This window comes from Crassostrea angulata, chromosome 4, assembly GCF_025612915.1.
Source record: "Crassostrea angulata isolate pt1a10 chromosome 4, ASM2561291v2, whole genome shotgun sequence".
Lineage (NCBI taxonomy): Eukaryota > Metazoa > Mollusca > Bivalvia > Ostreida > Ostreidae > Magallana > Magallana angulata.
The window spans coordinates 40,229,761-40,256,256 of record NC_069114.1 but is presented as its reverse complement, the minus strand read 5'-3'; the positions used below and the strand labels follow the sequence as shown (position 1 = coordinate 40,256,256).

The window sequence follows — 26,496 nt, the reverse complement described above, 5'->3', positions numbered from 1 at the left end:
GGAAAAAAAGTGTGGAAAACTGAAGTTGGACAGACAGACGGACGGACCGACAGACGGACGAACGCAGAGGAAAGCTATAGTCCCCTCCGGTGAAACCGGTAGGGGACTAATAAGGAAAAGAACTTGTAAGTTGTTAGAAATACAAGTATACATGCAAAATAATTTTTTTTAAACCAAACCAAGATTCATATGCAGTGTTAAACTCTAACTTCTTCGCAAAAGTATTCATCTACTTTCGAAGAGACACTCAACGTGAAATTTGTGATGCTAGTCCCTCTAACTAAATTGGAAGCGATAACGACAATAAATCCCAAGGGGGTTTGAAGGCGGTGGTCTAGACTGTATGTTCTCTAAAAAAAAACTAGAAATGACACCCTTTCATAATTCTGACAAATATCCAAGTTGCTTTTGAATTTGAATTTGCAATTTCTTTTTCTTCCTAGTGTTTGGCATATTTCATGGCTACTTGAGAATAAAAGCTCGACTTTTCAGATCTCATGCCTGGTAATTTGGGGTGTTTTTTTTTTAGGTTTTGTTTTATCTGTAAGGCCCGGTAGAGAAATGGTCGTAAAAGTTCATCAACGCTGCGTGTCGCAGTTTTATACATAGCGCCAAGCAATACTTGTAATGGACAGATCTAAAGAGGAAGTAAAATGTGAACGCTCCCGCCTGGACCTTTAAAAGATTCAGAAGATTTTAACCAAATGTATATACTATTAAAATAACTATTAATTCTATTGAATAAACTCAATAAGATTGGACAACAAGTATAGCCTATGTATATATCCTCTCCTGGTATAATAACGGAAGTTTTTTGGCTACGAACCCACTGGCGTCCATTTTTGCCATTGTCCTTTGAAGACTTATGAATGACATATGGTTTATCAATATCTCTGCTTTCGTTATTGAAAAAAAAAAATACATGTGGTTGTTTTAGGAGTTGCTTTTCTAAAATTTGGCGTTAATCATACGAACGGTTTAGAAATGGTTTCGACTTTTGATTGTAGGACTCGGTTAGATTGATCTGTTTCGGACCATTGTGTGACTGTATTACAGTGCTGTGGACATGAACCTGTTTGCAATTAGAAACATCCAAAAGAATCGTACGTTATTTGCGCTTTTCTGTCTCATAATAGATTTACCTATTCATATATATATAAATACTGTATATGTGTTTATATCCCCATGAAAACTTAACTCTCTATCTTCTAAGACTTCTAAGAATTTCCTTTCAAAAGATTACGTCTAGCTTTTACTTAATCTGGTGACTCATCCTAGCTCTCAAAATAGGGCTAATAAAAGTACCGTAGTGCCGTACTGCAATTGTCTAACGTTGGAATACAAGAAAAGGGACATTGTGAACTTACCATGAGACATATCAAAAGCTTGCCAAAACAAATAGCCGAAAACTGATGAATAGGAGTTTAACATTTTTCGTTTTTCCTGGAATTTGAAAATTGTTTTTATAATGAATTTCCATTAAAGGAACATACAATTACATGCGCAACATGCACACCTATGATATCAGATGTCTCTTTATACCGACCAAAGCCCGACAAGTAATTATAAGGTGGTTACTAGTATAAAGATATACCCGTTTGGTTCAGATAAATTATCACAGCAGGTTACTTTGAGCAGGATTATAATGTGTGCTTGTTTACAAAAGTTTCAGATTACTTAACTTAATTTACATAGTTTTAAAAAGTAAAATGCAATTGCCATAAACATTTTGCGTTGACAAGATACATGAAAGAAATATAGGCTACATCCCATCCCATCCTCACGCCAAGCATGTCGATTTTTCATTACAAATTCTTACCTGCTTCATCTCAAGTCTCTGCCAAATATGATTTTTTTTTAAATCTCAGAGATTACGCAGGATGTTAAACTAAAGTAATGAGCATGTACATGTACATATTATAATATCTCAACGTGTAATTCAAGAAAGAGGAACATTTTCAATTTAATCTTCATTGGTTTCTAAGCATAATGCAGTATCTGTTTTCGTCTGGACAGAGATCTTTTTTCATGTATAAAGACCTAACGGTATTATATGATTTCCCGGTAGGGAACAATAAATATTATACAATGATTTGTAAACATTTGAATCTAACAACTGTGATCCATAAATTTTGATACCATTTGTAAAACTTAATTCAAGATATTACACCGCCAGGTGATACTAGTACAGTATAATGAATAAAGTAAAAGTTTATAATTTCCTATTGGAAATGTTTTTATATACATGTATTTGCATAAATTGGAAAAATTCAATGTGAAAAGTAAATAATAATGTCAAATTTTGTGCAGAGACTAAAAAATATTAAATAAGAAATCTAACCAAAACCCTCTTTCATTAGTATATACATGTATACACTTCCTTTTATGATAACAAAATCCATCAATATATAAGAATAAGTTATCCTTTAGACATACTATCAAAATAATGTCTTCATTGCCAGCATGTATTTAAATATACATGTATTAGAATTTGATGGTACGGTTATTTATTGATATTAATGTGTAATTTTTTCCGCCATGCTCGCTATTTTTATTCTTATTAATTTTTATTTATTTATCTAATCATTTTTGAATTTCAATGAAATTTAAATCTACTTCCCTTATATAAGGCAGGCACACGGCATCGGGGGGGGGGGGGGGCATATAAGGAAATGAAGAGTGAAATTGAAATTATGGATATACTACGCCAACCCCCCCCCCCCTCCCACACCCACAGCCCCCCCCCCCCCCCCCCCCCGGATTAGGATTTTGAAGTTTGAGAAAGTTATATATATATATATATATATATATATATATATATATATATATATATATATATATATATATATATATATATATATATATATATATATCCGCGTGCATCCAGTTGATAATGCGCACTATCGTATTTTTAAATACTAATTTTTATTGGAAGATACGTGTATGATCTAATTCTGAAGGCTGAAAACATCATGTGGATCCAGATTTTGGTAATTTTACTAAGTTTGAATTTTATATAATAAGTTATAGAAAATAGAATTGAATTTTCCAGGGGGGGGGTCCGTATGGTGAGACGAAATAGACCAGGAACGAAACGTCGAAGAACACTAATTTTACTTGGTCAGAAATGCGCTTATTTCAGCATGTAGTAATCCAACGTCACTGCAACGTGTATTTGACTCAGAACACCAATAATCCAGAGCACGTTTGGCAGATTTTCTTTCTGTTAATCAGTATTTGGTTATTAATTTTCAACCATGGGGAAGTCAAGTAAAGATAAAAGAGATGTGTACTATCGCTTAGCTAAAGAGGAAGGATGGCGGGCAAGGAGCGCGTTCAAACTTCTACAAATAAACGAGGACTTTAATTTGTTTGAAGGAGTAAAGAAAGTTGTAGATTTGTGTGCAGCCCCTGGTAGCTGGAGTCAAGTGTTAGCCAGGAAATTAAGAGGAGGTGATGTCAAAAACGACGACGTGAAAATAGTAGCTGTCGATCTCCAGGCGATGGCTCCAATCCCTGGAGTTATTCAGCTGCAGGGAGACATAACCAAGAAGTCAACAGCACAGGAAATCATATCTCACTTTGAAGGCGAGAAGGCGGATCTAGTGGTTTGTGATGGGGCACCTGATGTCACTGGTCTTCATGACATCGACGAATACATTCAGGCTCAGTTGCTTTTAGCTGCTTTAAACATAACCACACACGTTCTTCGCACTGGTGGGACATTTGTTGCCAAGATATTCCGTGGAAAAGATGTCACATTGTTATATTCCCAACTTCGTATATTTTTCCCACTCGTTGCAATATTCAAACCACGGAGTAGCAGAAATTCAAGTATCGAGGCATTTGTCGTGTGTCAGAATTATTCTCCACCTGCAGGATACATTCCCAATATGTCGAATCCTTTACTCGACCACAAATACGACACAGATTACAATAATCTAGAAGGACCAAACCGAGTTATTGTTCCCTTTCTTGCTTGTGGAGATTTAAGTGGTTTTGATTCCGATCGAACATATCCTCTGAACCTTGAAGATGGCAACCCATACCAAAAAAAGTTATACAAAGTCATAACTATTTTGTAACTAAACTGGTAACTTTTTAGTGCCTCAAATTTGAGGTACAAAAAAGTTATGACTGATTTGTAACTATATTTGTCTTTGTCGTTTTGAAGTATAACTAAAATGTACCTATATCACACTTAGACAATTTTCACTATAACTTTTCTGTGCCTAATTTGAACTTAGTCATTTTAAAGTATAACTGAAATGTACCTATATCACACTTAGAAAATTTTCACTATAACTTTTTTGTACCTATTTGGACTTTGTCATTTCTTAGTATAACTAAACTGTGCCTTATTCAGACTTAGAATTTTTCAGTATAACTTTTTTGTAACTAATTTGGACTTTGTCATTTTTAAATGTTTGTTTCACTTTAAATACAACAGACTTAAACTCTTTTTGTACATAAGTATATTATAGATTTAAAAAAAAACAACATGCATATATGCACACAGTGAGTCTGTCTGACACACTCTCACACAGTTGACCCTGCAGGGTAATTATAAATTTTACTGCCTGAATTTCAATGCTATTATTAATACCCTTCTTTAATAATAACTTCATTTTAAAAACTATTGAAGATTCCTGCAAGTTTGTGTTTTTCATCTCCTCTTCTCTAATATTCACATTACAGCAACAAAAACTAGCTATTGTGTTTCTGATTAAATTTTCAGCAAATTCTTTAACAACTAGTACACTCTGAGAAAAGTGTATGTCCATTCATATGTTGTTCAGTTATCAGTGAAGTTAATTGCAGACCTTATAGAAAGACAGGTGTGATATCAGATGTGTATATACCCCACCAAGCCCTCAGGCTGTGTAAGCCTTAATTCACACCTGTGTGATTGTCTCTATTTAATCATGCGTAAAGTCCAGCAAGCTCTTTTACTATTATGCAATTAAACAATGGACTTGATTAAATGCTTGCTTCTTCATTTTGAGAACAGTTAATAAACATGATAAACATTCAATTGAAGAAAAAAACTGATATGCATTTCCTCTCAGTAAATGTGATAGGCTGGGTTGATTCAATCTTTATAGATAAAACTAAATTTACTTGGGTAATTAGTTTGTCTTTTGAGTTATCATAATCTTTGTTTTTGGTGCAAAGCATATGATATAAATAGAGAAATTATGTATATTCCCGCTTGTTTTTGAATCCACCATGATTCAAAATGGCGACCTGTAGTGATAGTTTCGTATTATTATTAGTACTAATATTTTATTACATACTGCAAGATCAGTGAAATAATATCCTTTATTTAATTAAATTGGTTTTTTACACAATGAAACACTAGTAAATTCATCCTGTATTTACTGAATACAGTTTTTAAAAGTATTTTTCACTCTACATGGTAGCTGTGATATGATTGGTCAGATTTCAAACTTGATCAATAGCGGAATTTGATTGGTTGATATCATATTCACTCATTTTAAACATGAAGAAGGACAACAACACTGAGGGTCTTCATTCCTGGATTATCAGAGTTTTTGTGTAAAGTTTAGTTAAATTTCCATGTTAAGAATGATCTGCAACAATGATAATTATATACAGAGAAAGTCCTGAGTGATGGGCTTGGATATATGTTCGTATTTTTAAATGATGGCTGCCCAGATTTGCTGGAGGAAATCATTGTGAGGAATACCATGGTAAGATTTTGATAATTTACAGAATATATAACTATAGGAACAAGATTATTTTATTGGATTGCTATCAGCTGATATAAATATATTTAAGTAAATCAACTGTAACACAGGGATTTTTACCAGTAAATTTAAATTGCCCAAGATGACAACAAACAAAATGGCGGAACTTAATGGGCATAGTGTGATAAGTGTAAGGAGAATGTTCAATGTCTCAAGACTGTCTTCTATTTTTGTATGTAAACTATTTATACTGACAAGATTATAAATATACATCAATATAATAATGGTGAAGCACTGCTCATGCAGCTATCAGTTTAACTAAAGTAATTAGATCATTTTGTTTTGCACAGATTAAAAATTCAGAACTTAATGATCTTTATAGCAAAATATAAGCTGCTGTGATGACTGTTATATATTTTTGATATAATTACAGACTGTCCAATTTACAAAGAAGACAAGAAAGACATGCAATGGCATATGCAGCAACTTGACTACACATCCTGTTAACTTCTTGTCATCACCTGCCTTGATCTACTGATACCACCTCCATCCCTGGAAAAATCTCTGGACTCATTTCTACCAGCAACACCAGGGCATATTTATTGAATATTATTCAATGTATAGTAATATGCTCAGTCCATGTGTGATGATGTGTGATTTTCGTGCATGCACTATTCAGAACAACCAACACCCAACTTATCCATTGATTATCCCACAAACTTAAGCACCAATTTAGGACCAGAGCTGGGAACAATGACTTATCTTATGCCATATTTTTTTTTAAATTCATATATCGATCACACTAGTTTTGTATTTTGTAGTTTTTCTTTCACAAACTGAATATTTATAATTTATACATGATGTATAGTAGACAAAGCCATGTAAACTACCATGATTAACGATTGAACCTAGCTGGAATTTTATTCATTGATGGTAGTTTTTTCAGTCTTGGTGAAATGATGTATTAGAACTGTCAGCACTTAAATATATTTAAATTTAAGAATTTGATAAAATTATGTTTCATTTTATCTAAAACCAAACAAATGTTCAAAGGGATTTCTTTCATAAACCACTATTTTTCAGTTGTTTTCAATTCTTAATTTGGTAAATATGTACCTTCGAAAAGTGTCAAATAAGATGTTTGCATACTGCATTCCTGGTATTTTGTTTCTCATAATAATCTCCCTAGTAACCACACTATTGAATAACTAAAATTATAAATTATATCAATTGTAATGTACAAGGCATTCAGGTATGAAGTATGGGGGGATTTAAATTTACATATAAAAAAGTGAATAAATATGTATCCCCCACACACACTTTTTGTGACCACGTTACAAAATTACAAAAAGCATAAGAGGGGAACGCCCCCCCCCCCCCCCCCCCCCAACCACCAAACAACACAGAATAGGATTTTCATGAAATCTAAGTTATGAAAACACTATGCTACAACCCACACCCACAGAGATTAGGATTTTCATTATTTTGAGAAGTTGTCCTTTTTTGTCATTTTTCATTTTTGCATTTAAAGATTTTTGGATGAATCTGGCCCCCCCCCCCCCTTCAAAAACAATGCTATGTGCCTGTCATTTCATTGTGCTGCTATGTAATGAAAAAGAAAATAAGTTTATCGGTATAATCAATTCAGAAAAAAGGTTTTCATGTTAGCATATACATCATGATGATGAATTATTAGTGTTACAATGCTAAAAGATGTTACAATTATGTGTCATATGATTATCTAATAAGAATTATATTTTGATGGCTATTAATTCTTATCTAAAAATCTTTATTTTTCATAAAAAATTAATCAATTTGCAATAATTATAAGAATGATTATAATATGTAAATGAAGAACTTCAATGCTAAAATAAAGTGATACATTATTTATACCTGAAATAATGCATTTTTTACCTATAGATGTAGTATAATGGTATATTTAGTTTACCTTAAATGTATCTAAATCTGTAACTTTAATGTAACTCAAAGTATAACTCTGATGTACCTAAAAATGTGACTCAAATGTGCCTAAATCTATAACTATAATGTAACTCAAAGTATAACTCTAATGTACCTTAAAATGTAACTCAAATGTGCCTATATCTATAACTATAATGTAACTCAAAGTATAACTCTAATGTACCTTAAAATGTAACTCAAATGTGCCTAAATCTATAACTATAATGTAACTCAAAGTATAACTCTGATGTACCTAAAAATGTGACTCAAATGTGCCTAAATCTATAACTATAATGTAACTCAAAGTATAACTCTAATGTACCTTAAAATGTAACTCAAATGTGCCTATATCTATAACTATAATGTAACTCAAAGTATAACTCTAATGTACCTTAAAATGTAACTCAAATGTGCCTAAATGTATAACTTAAGTATACCTGTATTTGTTCTTATTTAAAAACATAACTATTTTGTAACTTTTTTATAACTATTTTGTGCCTGATCTTGATTTCTTTTATGAAATAAATTGTTGATAGTTATATTTTAGTCATGACTTTTTTGTACCTAATTACAGAGTTACAAAAAAGTCATAACTAAATGATGCAACTTTGGAACCGATTAGAAGTAGTGGTTCCAAAGTTGCATGACTTAGTTATGACTTTTTTGTAACTATTTAAGCCTTCAAAAGTCATGACTTTTTTGTAACTTTTTTTGGTATGGGAAAGACTATGTGTACCACCCTCCAACTCAAGGACCAATCAAGCCTCCATATGAGGAGGCATGTCAACTGAGAAAGACTGACCAACTGGCAAAAGTAGTTGACCCTACAAAGGCATCATCAGAATCATCAGACAAGAGTAAAGGAGATACTACAACCAAAGGCTCTACCATAGACTCTCTTCCAGATTGTCTGGATGAAGATCTGGAATTTGATCCTTCAGAACAAGATGTGTTGGAAGACTTAACAGAATTACAGATTGGATAGACACAGTGGCCAGCAATGTTCATGTTCATAGTGAAAATGCAAAGAAAATCACAAAATATTCTTTTGCATGTTTGTTCCTCTATTGACAGTGATTTTTGTCATGTTGATTTTCTTTATTTGTATATGTATAAATTCATTCATTAAATAAGGTAAATAAAATTAGCTCTTGATAAATTATAGCTATTTAGAATTAATTATACTTGTATCAATTTTAAAAGTATTTTCAGTTTATGTGCAGTGTGCATATGCAAACATACACACCACCTGTTAAAGTTATAGTGCTTGATAAGTGATAACCCAAAGAAAGCAATATACTAAGCATGATTGAATGATATCTGCATCAAGTCATACTCATAGATATATACCACAGGCACCTGATGTTTTAAACTTTTCCCCTAATGAAAAATAAATCCTTGTACTAAAATATTATAGTACAAGGATATTTTTTCAATTAGAGAAGATTTTAAAACGTCACATGCCTGTAGATTATCCCCTGTACTATATTTACTATTAAATGTAATAAGCTATTATTATAGTGCAGAGGATAATCTTATCAGTTAAAGAAATATTTTTAATGTCAAGTGCCTGTGTCTTGCAGGGATACTGGATATTAAGGTTTTAGTGTTTCAAGTTGAACATCAAGTCTTGAACAGGAGGCGAATCCTGGATTTTTTACCCATTATGGCAGTGCCCTTAACACCGAGTCTCAAGACCAAATGACAGATTTTTACACCAGTTACCGTACATATTCATGAAAATTGGATTTTTTCAGTTGCTTGAATTGTTGACTTTAATTTATTATTAAAACTTTTTTCTCATATTTACATACAAAAAAGAAATTTTTAAGCCCCTTCATTTTTTCAAACAGTATGAAAATGGATATATCGGTACATTGTACCAGTAAATGACACTGAAAGGCAAATTCAAAACTTGGTAGATTGCTTCCTCCCTCAGATAAGATTTTTAGCTTTGGCAAAATTGGGTAATTATGGCCCCTTGCTTTGGAAGACAGTGCTACATGTACTTGTACATTCCTGGGATGTACACATCCGGGTATTGTCATGCATAATGAAATATAAAAAAGCAAAACAAGCCGTCGCACCAAAAATCCAACTTTACGAAAACTCCAGGCTATTTTACCCAGTTAAAGGGGCATGGTCATGATTTTGGTAAAATCCTTTTTTCTGTTTTTATTAGTTACAATGCTTTAGAAATGCTTTTCCAATGATCAAATGAAATTTGAGAGTCATTCGTATAGAGTTATAAGCAGGATACAGGGCTCACAATTCCTTGCCATGTAAACAAGGCTCGTGCTCTGTCTTTGTTTACATAGATTCAATATACCAGTAAAATATATTTTTCAGGGTGATTTGCCAATCATTTTATTCATTTTAAGCATAAATAAACAGTGTCTAACTTTTAATACATTCATTTTAGGTCTAAAACTTGAAAGTTCACTTCAACATTCAAAATGTACGTAAACAAACGCTGTAAACAAACGCTTTGTTTACATAGCCAAGATTTTCAAGCTCTTTAACTCGCTTATAACTCAACGAATGACACTCTAATTTTGATTGCCTAACAAAAATGCCCTACTGAAGCATTGTAAATATTAAAATCGGAAAAATAATTTTTGACCAAAACCATGATCATGCCCCTTTAAATACTAGAAAAAAAGAAGCTGTCAATATGACAGCAAACCAGGTTTTCTTCTGCGTGAACAGTATGGATACTGTGGATACTTATGGATCCATAATCCATTTGTCAGGCTTAAATTGATGAACACTACCTATCCAGAGAAATTGGGTATTTGATATTTTTGCCAAAAACTAAGTTCAACAGCTGGTATTTTTTTCATGAATTGTCAAAATTCAAAATCCAATTAATACGCACATCTCTGTTATATGTCCTACCGATATGCAAAAAATCAACTTCTTATTTTTTAAAACTAGGAGAATTTTTTTAATACAATATGGGGTACCCTTTTTCAGCTGCCTGCCCGCCATTTTCACCATTTCATTCACCGAATTTTTCCTTTGGAAAACACGGTTAATAAAAACTTTTCTTTAAGCACATGATTAATTTACAACTAGTACTCAATTCAAAGCATCATTCTGCTGTCATATTCATATGTAATGCTGATCTTGAATTCTCTTGAGAAAATACATGTACCATAAACACGGCTTTTTAAAATTTTATTATATACACCGTCATTCACGGAATATCACAATCATCATCACTTTTCTCTAGAAGTTTTGTCTTCAAATCTTGCAACAACATATCTCCTCTCAATAAATAACATTAATTAAAACACTAGACACAGTGCTGTCAATTTCTCTTCCTCTTCTTCTCCTGAGTGTCCTTGTTGTCGGTGTTCGTGCTCTCCGTCAGCTGTCGCATGGTTTCCTCGGAGGCAGGGCAGTATTTACTGTACTCCATGGTAAACTCCCCCTGCCCCTGGGTCTGGGTTCTCAGCTCAGTGGAGTACCCAAACATCATGTTTAATGGAACCTTTAGAAAAGTAAATGAAGAGATGAAATCATTACCATAGTTTCTCAGACCAAAAATGTAAAACATAACATTAATGCTCCAGGAATGTAATTTATTTTTAATTGAAATGTTATAAAAAGGGTGTAACTAAGTATGCTTTATTCGTACTATAGTATTAAATTATCATGGTTTCAATTAAATTAAACAATCAGCAACATTCAAAACAGCATTTTCTAAATCATTACTTTTTGCCTTGCTGAACAGATATTTATTTACTTTATCAAAGTACATGTGTACCCACTAGATGAATAAAATATCACGAGCTTCAAACTTCTTGCAAGATTTGAACTTTGTAGTTATCAAGTATCTTTATAAAATTTCAAGCAAAGAGTTATTGCACTATTTTTTCAATAAATAGTTTCCGATAGTTGATTCATAAAGGGACATTATACAGAAATCTTCTACCTCACAGTAAGAGGTAAAGTATCCCTCATTGGAATCTGTCCCCAAAAATATAGCATTCCTCTTGGTCAGTCCTGCCAGCACTGACCCTTGGTACTCCTGTGGAGCATTCACTTCTACAGTCATAATGGGCTCCAACATTGCCCAGTCATAGGTGTAGGCTGTATAAAGGGAAATAACTACATAACCACTTGTCTTCGATTTAAATAGATGTAGATCGGCTTGTCATGGAATATATTCATTAAGTTTAAAAGCTTTATGTAAATATACATGGACTTCTTATGATATAATTTTTTTTCTTCACAAAAACAAATTTGAAGTTCTCCGATACACTATATTGATTTTATAAGGTTGGTTCTGATATCATTGAGTTGGTCACTTACTATCTAAGCCTGCTTGGAAGGCTGCTTGTTCAAAGGCCCAGTCGCTACTGTCCACACTGTGGGAATCACCTGTAACAGGTAAAATGTCAGCTCTCTAGTTATGTCATTATCTTACGGTAAATAAAATGATGGCATTCTAGTCATTCTTCAGAGTTCCCTACAAACTCTGCATTACATGTTTAAAGGGGAGTAATTCAAATAATATTAGCTGTGCTGCAGTAAGATATCACAGCTATGCATAATCCTGGTGCCATTAGATAATCTAATGATAAAATAACAAATTTAAATTGCACAGTACATGTACAATGATCAGTATCCTTAAACTCTTCATGAAGCCCTCCACTTACCATCTTTTAATGTAATTAGAACTCCAGATACCCTTTGTTCAGCTAATGGTCCCTTTTCATAACATTTCCTGAACCCCTACAAAAATCAAACAACAAATATCAGCACCGTTCAATGCAAGACAACATCCCTGTTAATGGAAAGGGTTTTGAAACAGAACAGGTGTAAGGAAATGGAAACCAGTATCGAAGGATAAGAATTAATTGTCAAGAGAGCAATGATTATACATGTACAACTTTCTGTCCCAATACGACCTTACCCTCTCTATTGCCGGGATATAGCTCTTTGGTACGTTGGTTCCTGTAGTCTTATCAACAAAGATCAGTTTTGTGTTCTCCTCAGGAGGCAAGGGCTGGAATAAGCAAATTCAGGTACTCATTTAGAGTAAAAACCCAAAACAAATGTACACGTACCATTAAAATAATATGCCAACGAAAGATATAAATACAAGTTGTACAACTTGTTAATCAATCGTTGAAGAGTTAATAAAGTTCAGTTTTCCTTAAAAATAATAAGTAACTGAAATCAGCATCAAAAATATCTGATAAGCTTTTAACCATAGATTTATTCATATTGAATCAAGTCTAATTCTTTTGCATTAAATCATGGTTTTTACATAAATTCATGTACATGTATCTCAGATATCCAGCCTCCCCTTAATTCCACAGTTTCTATCACATAAATATATGTGTATGTTTCTCAGATAGCCAGCCTACCCCCAACTCCACAATTCCTATCAAATGAATACATGTATATGTATCTCAGATATCCAGCCTCCCCCTACCTCCACAGTTCCTATCACTCTGGCGTACTCTCCTCTTCCACCAGACTGCTTCTTATGCCAGTAATCAAAACTGTAAACAAAAACAACCTAATTGATTTTTTAAAAAATTAATAACAATTGAACTTCAATATCTCGAGTACTGACATCACGCATACAAAGATGTGTCGCAGTGATTGGTAAGTCCTAACCACTTGTTTTTTCAATATTTTCCCTCGATATCTTGAATACTCTGATATCTCAAAGATATTAATCAGTCCCATCTAGTTTGAGTTAATGAAGTGAAGTATGTCTTCAGAGTTCTCAAATCAGAGTTTCACATATAGTTTCATAAACAGTTCAGTAATATGTCAGTGCTAAGATAATATACAAGCTAAAAATAGTACTACGTTTTCTTTACCTATTAACATCTACTGCTCTTGCAATAATTAATCAGTGACTTGAAATGCCTGATCATAATCTCTTTCTTGTTGTTTTTTAGGCCTAGCGTCCTGGGCTTTCAAACATGCATGCTGATACACACACACATACCTGCATGGATTGATCAATGTCTCCCTGAACGAGACCTTGGGCTTTCCTAGAACACATTTTGCTTTGTACTCCCTTTCAAGTCTCTGTGAATAAAAACAAACATTAAAAATTTCCCACTACTTATACATTTACTTGGATCCATCATTCCTAAAGGTAAAAACTACATAAGAAGAGATGTGAATCTACAATCAATTAAAAAGGACAATGTTTTGAATGAAGTAAGACACCTTAAAATACACACATGTATACAAGTAACTGGATGTACAAAAACTAAAACTATTTCAACAAAAAGCTCTGCAGAACTCAACAAAAAGCTCTGCAGAACTCTTATGCAATTTAATTACCTGTCTCCAAATCTAATACATGTACTTTGTATCTACAATAGTTTACAACACACCACATCCAACTGAACAACACTATATTCAAGTACCTGGGCATAGATATCCAGATGTAATTCTCCCATTCCAGTGGCTATTGTTTCTCCTAGCTCTGGGTCAAAGGCCACCCTAAATGTTGGATCCTCCTTGGTGAAGCGGGCCACGCCCTTGGAGAAGTTGTCCAGGTCCTGTTTGTTGACAGGTTTGATTGACATGGAGATGACAGGGTCTGGGACATACATGGACTCCTTAAATTCAATATCATGAAAATAATAAAAATTTATATCTTTTGGACATTCCAATATTTTTTAAATTTTCATACATGCTTAATAAACGATAGAAGCATTTTTTTGACATTAATAAACAATAAATAATATGTGAACACAAATCAAAGAGAGAGAGAGAGAGAAAGGAGAGAGAGAGAGAGAGCTGACCAGTGATAGCTGCATGCTTCCTTTGTTGACAAATGTGTCTCCCCCAGCACAGTCCACACCAAACAGAGCACAGATGTCACCGGCGTACGCTTCTGATATATCCTAAAACATAAACCAAGTAATAGCATAAGGGGGAGATAATAACAATCATTACATATTCCCTTATATTCTGTTTTTGACAATTAACAGTTATGACTATGTATATTAGAAAAATATAAAACTGGGAAAGAAAAAAGCCTTTAAAACTTGAGAATTAAGACTATACAAATGCATACATATATGCATATACACATCTTTATATAAGGATACATATATAAATTTGTAGCATACAATGGAGGAAAATAACTTAGACCTTTGATTTATTACCTCCATTTCATCAGCATTCATTCTGACTAGTCTGGACACCCGCACTTTTTTGTTGTTCCTCGTGTTGAATATGGTGTCTCCTTTCTTCATCCCTCCCTGGTAAACCCTCATGTATGTCAGCTGACCAAACTTACCAGCCTAGAGCAATGACATTTCCAGAAATATGTACATGTACTTGCAAAATGTTAAACAAAGTTTTTAAGTTTAACACTTTTATTAAACAACACTAAGAATATCAATATTTTCAGTAGTAAATAATCCAGGCTTTTATCATATTAATGTTTTCATTGGCATGATGTGAATGTTAGTAAATTGATATTTGACAATCAAGGAACTTGTCTAATTGTAGAGTCAGAATGATAAGCTCCTGAACATTTACTATTTAGATGTTAAATTATTTTACAATATCAAATATGTTCCCACACGCATATAATACTTCAACAGATCAATGGACAAAACGTTTTTAAAATTTTTACCTCTAACTTAAATGCAAGTCCAACGAATGGGTTATCTGTGCTTCTCTCAGAGCTGAGGGTAATTTTTGTTGGATTCCCATTTTCATCTAGTCTGAAATTGATTCAACCAAACCGTAATTAGGGATTTTATGATTCATTACAGATTTGTTGTAACTTAATTTTGTTCATGTTGTGTATCATAACTTACCTTGCATGTAAATTTGATGATTATTTACAATTATTTTAAAGAAATAATTTTTAAAATGAATACAATAAACCTGGTTCTAAATTATTCACAAAATCTACATGTATGTCCTCAGTTTCTATTCAATATGATAATAAAAATATAAATCAATCCATGTACATTGTATTTCCAATGATACTGCGTAATAACAAATTCATGCACTAGTTGTTATTACCGGTAATCATTCAAAGAAATTGTTTCCTATTTCTACCTAAATTGTTCCTACATGTATATATCAACAACAATTACAGTTTGCTTTGATTTTGTAAAGGAACATGTATAATTACTCAAAGTAATGATTTCCTACTTTTCATTGTCAAGACATATATTGTGGACTTCTGTTGGGTTGGGAAGGTAGTCTAACACTGCATTCAACAATGGCTGCACCCCTTTGTTTTTTAAAGCAGTACCCATCAAGACAGGGGTGAAGGCCCTCTTGATACAGGCTCTCCGAACAGCAGCCTAATTAACAGATAAGTAACAATTAAACACATGAATCAAATATACATTTAAAGAGTTACACAGTGAACTTTAAACATGATGCTTTTTTTAATTATATGTTCTGTCAATCTTTTTTTTTTCAAATAGCTTGCTGATAAAGTGAGAAATATATAATTCAAATTTCATATTCACAATTTTAAAACATCAAGTTTAATTTTTTTTTGGTGAGCCAAAATTCAAAAGATGATGCACTACAGCTGATATGCACATTGTAAGACAACAGCTGACAACAATCCTAAAAGTTAACCCAGCTGTCACCTTGATATCATCATTAGTTGGTTCTTTCTCCTCCAGAAACATCTCTCCCAGTATGTCATCCACATTAGACACAGACTCTGTAACGATCAAAGGAAACCAAAATGAGGTTTAAACCAATGGTATTACATGTATCTCACAGAGCAAACTGAGTTTATCTATTCTAGTTTCAACAAAATATGTGACATTACGGTATTCCAAAGCCCCCCAAAATTAAAGGTAATGTAAATAAAGTATAGTGCTTTAATTAATAGATACACTGTATGACTTGCTTCTTCTTACTGAACTGGTAAAAAATACACTGGAATAAAGTGTTGATTATTTTATTATTAAAATTTTTGATTGATATCTCCCGATCTAGTATGTACATGTATCTAAAAAAAAATTCTTACACTGGAGATGACAGTTAAAGCTATTTTACAAAAAGGTAGACCACTCTTACTTTGCAAAATACCATACATGTTGATTTGGAACTCTTCTTTCAGTAATGAGCATCACTTATTTAACATCCATATACCTACCTATCAGTCGTTGTCTTCTCTCCTTAGCTTCTGTTCTCAGATGAGCTGGGATTTCATCTTCAATGATTGTTAACCTGCAAAATAAGTCGCATAATATTTAATGTAAGAAAAAGATTTATAGTGTTCAGGGTACAAGTATCCTTACTATATATATGTAAAACATTCCTTCATTAAGTTTAAGAAATTGTCAACATAAAATAAATATAATAAAACTTCAATATACACAAAAAAGTAAAAATACTTGAGTTAAAGGTTCATTACATTCCATTACAACTTACCCACAAGGTTCATCAAAGTAGAGAGCTTTTTGTTCGATGAGATCGACAACTCCTTGCTGATCCTTCTCTAAGCCAATAGGCAACTGTAGAAACTCTGCATTGTGATTTAGCTTGGATCTGAAATAACCAGTCAGATGTGGAGTCAAAAATTACAAATTGTTATTGTTGTTAGCAAATAAAACAAAGAAGATGACTGTATAAGGTGTGTAAGATGCCTACATAAGGACAAATAAGATACTATAAAATAAAATATCGACAAATCTGATAATTGCTTTTAAATATCATTCAAAACAAGATATATTTTACAATTTTTCAAATCACTTAAAATATGTTATATAGCACTCTCTGAAGTGCTTCATGAATCATAGGAGTCTTATATTGTGTATTATTAGAGGAGCTTAGCCAGGGAGTCATTCTATGCAGCTGCAACCTTTTTTTATAGCACAACATGCACAGGAAGTAAGGGAAAAACTTTTGGTAATGCTTAAACTTATAGGAAATGTAGATCTTGAAAAATAAAGGGAGTAAGTAAAAATACCTGAGTTGAGTTAATACACGAACTGGATTAGACCCCAATCTATCCAATTTGTTGATGAAGGCCAGACACGGCACATTGTATCTTTTCATCTGTCTATTCACTGTAATTGTCTGACTTTGCACTCCCCCAACAGCACACAGCACAAGCACAGCACCGTCCAGCACACGTAGAGCACGCTCAACTTCCACAGTGAAATCAACATGGCCAGGAGTGTCAATAATGTTTATGTTTGTACCTTTCCAGTTCACATACGTCGCGGCAGATTGGATGGTGATTCCACGCTGTTTTTCTAATTCCATGAAGTCCATCTTGGCTCCGACATTATCTCTTCCTCGGACTTCGTGCATTTCCGCCAGTTTTCCAGTATAATACAGGAGACGTTCTGTTAGGGTAGTTTTACCGGAATCAATGTGTGCAGAGATGCCAATGTTTCTTATTAATGAGGAATCCATTGTAACATCCTGTAAAGTATTAGAATTACAATATCATTTTTGCCATTTAATTGCTTCTCCAAAATCAATTTTTAAGAAGATCAAAATAAACATAATAACATATGAATTTGTAATGGTCAGACTGGTTTGATTGCAAGTGTCAGATAGCTCAGTAGATAGAGCACCTGACTGGAGATTCAGGGGTCAACAGGTTTGAATCCCACTCTGCCCTGTCATTTTTACCCATTCTATTACATTTTACTGTCATTTAGTGCCAAGATCAACCCCTGGAACTGACAGTTTAACTTATGCTAGGGGAAAGAGGGCAAAGGTTGTTAAACAGCGGGAAGAATGTGATGGTCAGACCAGTTCAATTGCTATCACAATACAGTTTAGCTGGTAAAGCACCTGACTATGTAGAGATTAATGGGACCTGGGTTGGAATCCTGATATAGTCCATCCTTATTTTATTACAGTCTGCCACAAAACACTTATGCAGCATATATTTTAATTATTCATTATTTATAAAAACCTCAGGGTTCAAACAAAGAAAAGATGTAAATGTTTCCCATTAAAAGTCTAGTTTACAAATCTGTTTTTGTTCCAGTAAACTTTACCAAAAGAAAACTTATTATGTGTCAATGAAGATATCTTGGAACTTTTCAATTTCAATAATGTAAATCACTTGTTTCACAGTTATACATATTTTTTTTTCTAAAATAGTAAAAACGTTGCTACATAAATATCTTGCATGGGACAGACCATATTACAATTTAAACTATGGTTATACTTATTATTGTAAATTAAGCAAATTCTAACGATGTAGATAAAGTACATGTATAGCAGAATGAAACAAACTCTATATAAATTACTCTGTTCAAACTGAAATTCTGATTTCCCTTCAGTTATATAACACAGACACCTGGGGGTGAAGATGGGGAGGCTATTGAAGTTTCACTTTGTACTTACCCCGGTTTTCCGGGTGGAGTAATTCTTTGCTGCACATGCAATACATGGCGTGAACTGAAATGTATAGAATGAGACAGTGGATTATGTTTTTAGATACGTTTATTTGTATTATGCAACGACATAGAGATAATTCTGGCTACCAGTAACATTACATTGTAAATAATCTGTGGAGAAATTTGAATGGGAACACATACCTTTTGCATTGGAATACCATTTTTAATAGAAAGATGAACAACACTCGCAAATCTCTTTAAAATCGTCATGACTTTTTATGTGTTACAAAACAGTTAACGTTACACAAAATACAGTTGACATTCACCGGCGCTCCATGTGCGTAAAATCTTTAGCGCATGCGCATAACAATAAAAGGAAGCAATCCTACTTTCATTTTCAAGCTCACAACACTTGACTGGCTGGTAAACAAGAACAACACAGGTAAAACAAAGTTTTCGTCATTTCTGGATACATGTTAATCATTTTTCTTAAATTTCCTATTGAGAAAACTAAAATATAAATTGAATAAATACCGAAAACGACTAAATAAACAATTTCAATGACCTCCAGCTGTTATCTCGTTATCAACAATTAAATAGGACATTAATCCAATTAACTGATGAAGGACTTTCGTCTTAAATGAAAAAAAAAGAAACAACATAAAATTGTGTTGATAAATGGCGGGTATTACTTTCTGATATTGATCTAAATGTGACGATCAGGCCTGTTTTAAGAACCATGTCGCATAATTTTGGTTAATTTTGGTTATCAAGATTTATATTGTATTTTTTAAAGATTATTTAAAATACCCTTTGTCTAACATTAAAGCAAAAATATTAAATTCTTCAGTAATTACATCAAAGTGTTCAGTAATTTTTGATAAATCCTTATTTGTTCTCATCATAGATTTCGCATCAATATTTAAGAAGAAAATAGGTAGCAATTCTAGAAATACTGTTTCACAGTCTTCAATTGGTACTCAACAATGACTAGCTCCGTGACACAATAGAGACCCAAAATATATCAAGTAAAAAATGTTTCAACCAAAACTTTTACATAAATCTTTAGGTTTCATTTAAACCATGGCAGCTGGGCAAATATGCAAATACTAGCTTGTAAAATTTGTCAGAAGTTATTAATTATTGATGTTAATGAACCAAAATTTCTTTTTCTATTTATGCATTAACCTAGGAAGAACAGATACCATTTTAGGATGAAATCAATACTTTGTAAAGCATGTCAAGGAATCAGAGGATGCACCTCATGACAAGTATATTGAACCTTAGAGATGTGCATATATAAATGACTTCTGGCTACAAAACACATTGATTTTTGAAGAAAATTGTTATTAATTTGAAACAAACTAAAATGATTATAGTCTAGCTTGTATATATATGACTCTAGTTTTGTTTTGATCCACAAGATCATATATATGATTTTCCATTTAAATAAACAGACATAAATGTCTCTGAAATAAATAAATGAATTTTCTTTCCTGTGTGCATGCACCAAAATGGAAAAAATAAATCAATTCAGGATCATTCATTGACAATGTTAGATTGACCCTTTAAAGTGAAAAACAGAAATATTTTTTGGTTCTATTTCCAAATTTCAATTTATTAAAAAAAAAAAAAAGGTGTCATTTTAAAACATGTCATATTTATTTCCCCACCATAAAATGGACAGGGGCATATACTGTTACCGGCAGGTCCATATAATTCTGTTATTCCATCCTTCCATCACCATTAACTTTCCATTCATTACCTCTACATACAACAGCTGCACATGTTCATCTCAAATTTCATACATGGATACATCATAGAAATATGTAGTTCAAGTTTGACTTAGTCCACGTCTAATGATTTTTGATGGAATTATGCCCCTTGAAGTTCAAAAAAAAATTTAAAAAAATTTGTTGCTGTATTTTAGAATCTCATAGTGTATGGTATAGGTAAATATTATATATTTTATATTTTAATTATGTAAATAGGTTTGCTAACACCGGTAACTACTGGTATTCCTGCTCCATTTGTAATGAGATCTTCTGACGCTGTACTGCCATAAATCACATTCAATTCATTAACAGTTAGCATTATCAATGTCTTCATTTATATTAATTTATTGCTAATTGCTGAGAATAACTGACAAGAGCAATTATGTTAATTTTTCTGTTATGATCGAAACTTTAATATCCAATGTGAAAAAAGAAAGAATTGTTATAATTACTGATACATCCTTCCTTAAATTTCTTTATAACTATATTACTAGTTATTAATATGGAATGAGGTAAAAAAAAAATGTAAAATATATTCATCAGTACATTATTTAAGGATTAAGAGCCAAAACACATCTCATCTTTACATATCCCTATAATAAATATTTTGTGACTGTGGTACCAAATTGGCTTGTACAATACTCTTATTCCTTTTTGTACCCTGCTATGACCAACAATGGGTTTCATTTAGAAATAGTGCATGGAAATGAATGTGATAACACAATTTTTATTAGTTATAGAATATTTCCATAATTATATATATTCAAACCCTATTTTGAATATCATAGGACCAAAAGTGAACTTAGCCTTATCCAACCATTATATATCGATATTAAGTACACTTAGACACATACTTTCATTTTCATATCCTTAGTTATTAAGAATTCAGTTTTTCATAGTTCAACTGCTTATTGTTGGGCATCTATGAGATTATATAGGTATATTTACATCTACCAAGTATTTCTTGTGGAAACTTATAGTTAATTCATTGCTCTGTACAGCCAGATGGAAGTTAAGTTTATTGATTGGTCAAAATCTACAGCTGCTGAAACTGACAGGACTGAAAATGACGCGCCCTGTTTATTGATTGGTCATAACGTATAGGAAAGGTCACAGACTGCACGAAATAATCATGATGATGTTAGAATCAAAATCTCACAGGAGACGGTTTGGCTGTTTCTTTTAGCTAACGTACTTATGTACATTAACAGTCATTTAGTGAATTTTACTTACTTTTCATAATCAATTTATTAATAGTTTAAAGAAAGATGTTTATATAAACAATAAAATACTTTCTTTGATGATTCATGGCATTAGCAGGTTATGTATTTTTTCTGCAATGTTGTTTCCTTCATATCCCGAATAAATCACCAAAGAAAGCATTTTATTGTTTAAATTTACATGTACATGTTCATATACATGCATGTATACTCTTATAGATGCATGACACATGCCCTAGCTAATAGCTACATTAGTACATGTACATACAAACAGCATTGTAAGTTGACTAGACCTTCAAAATACCTACGTAAATAATTATTGTAAAACTGGAATGCATCATATTTATTATGTACAGTAAATCATGAACAGAAAATACATGTAATATAGACAAACATAAAACATATATATACACATCAGGATTTTTGTGTGTACAAAAACTTTTAAATTAACAATTGTTCCGAGGGTGAATTGCACAGTATACAGCCATGTCTCTGAGTGGGTCCAAGCTAGAACAAGTTGATTGTGTTGATGGAGGGGAGAGCCAGTCCCCGGGGTTGGGGGGTCAGGGACTTGGTTCCTTCCTTCTTTATACTCTCTGATGAAGGATGCTTGACCGCATTCTGGAAAATAAAGAAAATTTCCTTAAATTTCTGCATTGGGTACATTTTAAAGATGATTTAACGCTATATATATTGATTTATAATAATTATTATTATACATGTTATACCAGGTAGCTCGTATATATATATAAATTTTCATGCAAAAGATTTGCAAAATTATTTTCATGAAAATCCATTCCATATTTTTAATTATCAACCTTCTACTCTCAGCAACTATCTATGATTGCTCTAGTGCAATAACACAATATTACTCTTAAATACACAACAAATCTAGATCTGCCACTTTTGTATAATTTGTTCCTAATTGATAATCATGCAGTCTTCATTACACATGTTTAATATTATTAACATCAAATATGTTTTAATTTATGTCTCTTGCTCCTGCATTATTAATTTTTTTTTTTTATTTAACCAGTTTAGCAACCATTCATAGTAAATTGTAAGTTTTAACAGCTTGTTTTATTTTCTAGATGGGACCTATATTATCCTCTATGAAGCATGGGACGAATACTGTAGAAAGTGATGAGCAATATGAAGCTGTTGAATCAATTCGCACAAATGATCTTCAGTGGTTCAAGGCCATATACGGCCGTAGTCGGCACGTGGACAATGAAACTCTTGTAAGTCTAGTCTCACTAATCATGCAGTATGGGCGAGTCAAATTTCTCAAGTTCCTTATTGAAGATGAAAAATGCAATGTGCATGTCAGAGAAAATGGCAGCCAGGACTCCATGCTGCATCTGTGTTCAAATTTCAAATCTACAAATAACACAATGGAGTGCTGCAATATCTTACTGTCAAATAAAATTGACATAAATGCAAAGAACGTTTGGGGAAGAACTCCCCTCATCGGGGCCATTGTGGCATTCAGATACAATTTAGCCAAAGCGTTGATCGCTCACAATGCTGATGTCAATTTATGCGACTCCAATGGACTCTCTCCAGTGATCATCTGCTGTAGCTATGGCAACTTGGAACTCCTTGAACTGCTGGTCCAAAAAGGTGCTAACATAAATCAAACAAACTCCTCCGGAAAATCGGCCCTCCATTATGCCATAGTGGGCAATCACATGGATATTATAGACTTTTTGATGAAGAGACGCTGCGATATTGATACCATGGATAAATATGGTATCACACCTCTACATGTCGCCATATGCAAATTTAACACAAAAGCCACACAAAAACTTATCATGTACGGAAAATCGATGGAAAATGAGGCATTTTCTACATCATACGTAGAGTACTGTTTGAAAATTGTATGGAGCACGGGGGTACGGTCTATGTTATCAGAGCAAGTCTTCCAGCAGGCTATAAAGAGCCTGAGCTGCATGAAGCTCGTGGTAAGAGCTTTCGGATTCAGACTACGTTCCTCTGTTCTGGAGAAACTTCGGAGGTTAGAACAAAACATTCTTAGCCAGGCAAACTCCGAGTCTTTGGAATTCATTAATCTCTTGTCAGATCTGCGTCAGTTGACAGCTTGTGTGGAAAGAGTGACTTTACAGAAACGTTCTATCAACTCTCCCAATTCTCTTCAGGCAATTTGTATCTGCAAATGCCGTGAACTCTGTCTTCGTGGAGGCACCAATGTCCTGTTTGTGTGCGAGAGGCTGGATATACCACACTTTACGGCAGACATGCTGACATTGACCAGGTGACCGATACTGTCACATAGCCTAATCATAGTCCTATAGGTCTTGTAACCTCAAAACATACGGTACCCTTAAAGTTATAAATCACAGCGAAAAGGTCTTTAATTCATAGCCTACAGGTCTTAAAACCCCAAAAGAAAGCCTAAAGTTTTAAATAACAGCTAGAAGGTCTCCCAAACATAGCCTGCACATGTACATGTAGGTCTTTTAAGTATAGTCCTATTGGTCTAATAACATAGTCTAAGGTCAAACCTTCAGGTCTTATAAAATGGCTTGTAGGTCTCAAATTTTTATTTTTTTTTATAATAGAATAATGACACAAAACATAGCCTATGAGTCTTATAACATAGCCTTTAGGTCTCAAAACACAGCTTATTTAGTGTTATCAAATGGCTTATAGGTCTCGAAACATATCTTACTTGCTTTATTAAATAGCCATTGCTGCCAAAAAACACGGTATATAGGTCATGAATCAGCTTCACATGCAATATCTGTGAAAGAGTGATCTCTCTTGATTAAGTCTGTGATATATAATGTAACAGTTTGATCAAGTTTAAATTATTTCACCAAATATTTTAATGACATTAAATTTATATTACTTTTTTGTAATAGTTAAATTGATATAAATTTTTGTCTTGTGTTTTTAGTTTTACTAAAATAAATATAAATGTTTTATCAGCAATTAATTGCTAAAAGAATTGCAATTATAATTTCTAAAAGAATGTCAATAGTGTGGAGTTTGTCCTTAGAATACTTTGTAAACGTGCCTTGTTCAAATGTTGAAGAAAGTTTATAGTTTATATATAATTATAATTCAGGCCTAATTTGAAGGCTGTCAGTGCTTTAGATATTATTACATGTAGTGCTATAATTTATTTTGTTTAAAAAAAAATTAAAAATCAAATGAATGTGGTAAACCATAGTTTTTATGTTTTATTTCATTATTTTCTTTTTCTTGTACATCAGGTAAAATAAAACATGTTGTGTATGTGTGCTTTAACATTAAAATATCATACTAGTAAAAATATTGATAGATAAATATAACTCACACTGAGTGTCTTAAAATGACCTACTGATATTATTTTCAGATTATTGGTGACTTTTAGGAGCATTTGTTTTCTATTTGAAACATAAATAGCTATTTAATGGTCTGACGAATTCAGCTGTTAAAAAAAAGCCAATTGTAATTTGGAGTTCAAGATATTATATTCTTTATTTGCACAAGACATACATCTTGTGGCATAGATTATTACATATAAGTAATAGCAACATTGAAAGATAGATAACTCTGTTTTACTTAGTATCATGCATTTTGTATGTTGTAGTTATTGCCCTTGGTCATGTGTTTATTTATATACATGTTAAATTACACAAAATATATCAATGTTGTGTTTGTTTTTTGTTAAATTGTTTTGTATTTATTAAAAGCTTTTTAATAAATATTTTTAAAAAGTACATTTACAAGTTACAATGTATCTTTGAAAATCTTGAACTGCTTGGAACTTTTCAAATAGTACATATCCTTTGAATTCACAATTTTTGGGGGTTGATTTTTTAATAAAATCAATCAATAGTTGCGGATAGATGTACTGGGGCATGCTAAATTGTGTTAACCTCTGCACTCAAAAGGACTTATGAATCCTCAATGCAAATAAAATGAAGTTCTGTTAAATACTGATAAGATGCTTACTGATAATCATTAAAAGCATAACACGTAGGATACATTTAACTACAATACATATAATTATTCTGATAACAAAATTGAATTTAAATTCTCTGCAAAATGAAGGCACTTAAAGGTGGTGCTTATGCCCAGTTTCCATGGTGCTAAGCAGGTGAGAGTCATTGACTTCCATTGGATGGAGCACCAGTCCATCGCAGGTTAACTCGCAGCATATAACGGTATCCAATTTCAGCTAAGTGGAATGAGAAAATGTAGATAAAGTATCTTGTCCAAGGGCACAACACACAGTATCAAGTGACCACAGCAGGCTAGAACTAACAGCCTTTAGGTTACTGGCCTAACACATACATGTATGAACATTGATCGAGCCATGCACACAAAACAAACTGTAAACCAACTATTTTTCACAATGACTTGAATTCGCAATTTATCTAATATGACCTGGTTCGCAGCAACTTATTTTCCCAACTAAGCCTTATATCCACACCTGTTTTTATAAATTACAATAACATGGCAAATACTGGTTTGCAGTGAG

General features: G+C 32.8%; 4 protein-coding genes across 5 annotated transcripts in view; 2 read left to right on the top strand and 2 right to left on the bottom strand.

The window, feature by feature from the left end:
• Positions 1-3,140: 3,140 nt before the first annotated feature.
• On the top strand, positions 3,141-8,829 carry LOC128179555 (putative tRNA (cytidine(32)/guanosine(34)-2'-O)-methyltransferase). The gene is made up of 2 exons (XM_052846998.1): positions 3,141-4,035; positions 8,387-8,829. Exons 1-2 carry the CDS (start codon positions 3,258-3,260, stop codon positions 8,653-8,655), a joined length of 1,047 nt encoding a protein of 348 aa, XP_052702958.1. The 5' UTR covers positions 3,141-3,257; the 3' UTR covers positions 8,656-8,829.
• Positions 8,830-10,833: 2,004 nt separating this feature from the next.
• LOC128179544 (elongation factor G, mitochondrial-like) lies at positions 10,834-19,355 on the bottom strand. Its single transcript, XM_052846985.1, has 18 exons — positions 19,211-19,355; positions 19,017-19,070; positions 17,617-18,077; positions 17,079-17,195; positions 16,801-16,874; positions 16,283-16,359; positions 15,831-15,985; positions 15,301-15,391; positions 14,825-14,962; positions 14,459-14,560; positions 14,078-14,272; positions 13,648-13,730; positions 13,120-13,189; positions 12,595-12,687; positions 12,338-12,413; positions 11,991-12,059; positions 11,611-11,768; positions 10,834-11,166 (listed from the first exon to the last, which is right to left on the bottom strand). Exons 1-18 carry the CDS (start codon positions 19,277-19,279, stop codon positions 10,984-10,986), a joined length of 2,265 nt encoding a protein of 754 aa, XP_052702945.1. The 5' UTR covers positions 19,280-19,355; the 3' UTR covers positions 10,834-10,983.
• A 31-nt stretch (positions 19,356-19,386) lies between these two features.
• LOC128179549 (ankyrin repeat domain-containing protein 1-like) lies at positions 19,387-24,576 on the top strand. Of its 2 annotated transcripts, XM_052846992.1 has the most exons (3): positions 19,394-19,451; positions 20,202-20,280; positions 23,096-24,576. In XM_052846992.1, the coding sequence occupies exon 3, from the start codon at positions 23,096-23,098 to the stop codon at positions 24,281-24,283; it is 1,188 nt and encodes a 395-aa protein (XP_052702952.1). In that variant the 5' UTR covers positions 19,394-19,451; positions 20,202-20,280; the 3' UTR covers positions 24,284-24,576. The 2 variants fall into 2 exon arrangements, with proteins under 2 accessions (XP_052702951.1, XP_052702952.1); XM_052846991.1 differs by lacking the exon at positions 20,202-20,280 and having other exon boundaries at positions 19,387-19,451.
• LOC128179552 (interaptin-like) overlaps positions 22,333-26,496 on the bottom strand; it is a 32,874-nt gene continuing 28,710 nt past the window's right edge. Inside the window, exon 30 of the mRNA XM_052846994.1 lies at positions 22,333-22,625. Within this exon, the coding sequence (XP_052702954.1) occupies positions 22,512-22,625 (114 nt within the window). The 3' untranslated portion in view covers positions 22,333-22,511. The remainder of the gene's footprint in view (positions 22,626-26,496) is intronic.

Coding starts and splice junctions, on each gene's coding strand:
- LOC128179544 (XM_052846985.1), bottom strand. CDS start 19,279: ATGACGATTTTAAAGAGATTTGCGAGTGTTGTTCATCTTTCTATTAAA. Junction 18,078..19,016: donor ACTCCACCCGGAAAACCGGG/GTAAGTACAAAG, acceptor AATACTTTACAG/GATGTTACAATGGATTCCTC. Junction 17,196..17,616: donor CGTGTATTAACTCAACTCAG/GTATTTTTACTT, acceptor TGGTTATTTCAG/ATCCAAGCTAAATCACAATG.
- LOC128179555 (XM_052846998.1), top strand. CDS start 3,258: ATGGGGAAGTCAAGTAAAGATAAAAGAGATGTGTACTATCGCTTAGCT. Junction 4,036..8,386: donor ATATCCTCTGAACCTTGAAG/ATGGCAACCCAT, acceptor ACTTTTTTTGGT/ATGGGAAAGACTATGTGTAC.
- LOC128179549 (XM_052846991.1), top strand. CDS start 23,096: ATGGGACCTATATTATCCTCTATGAAGCATGGGACGAATACTGTAGAA.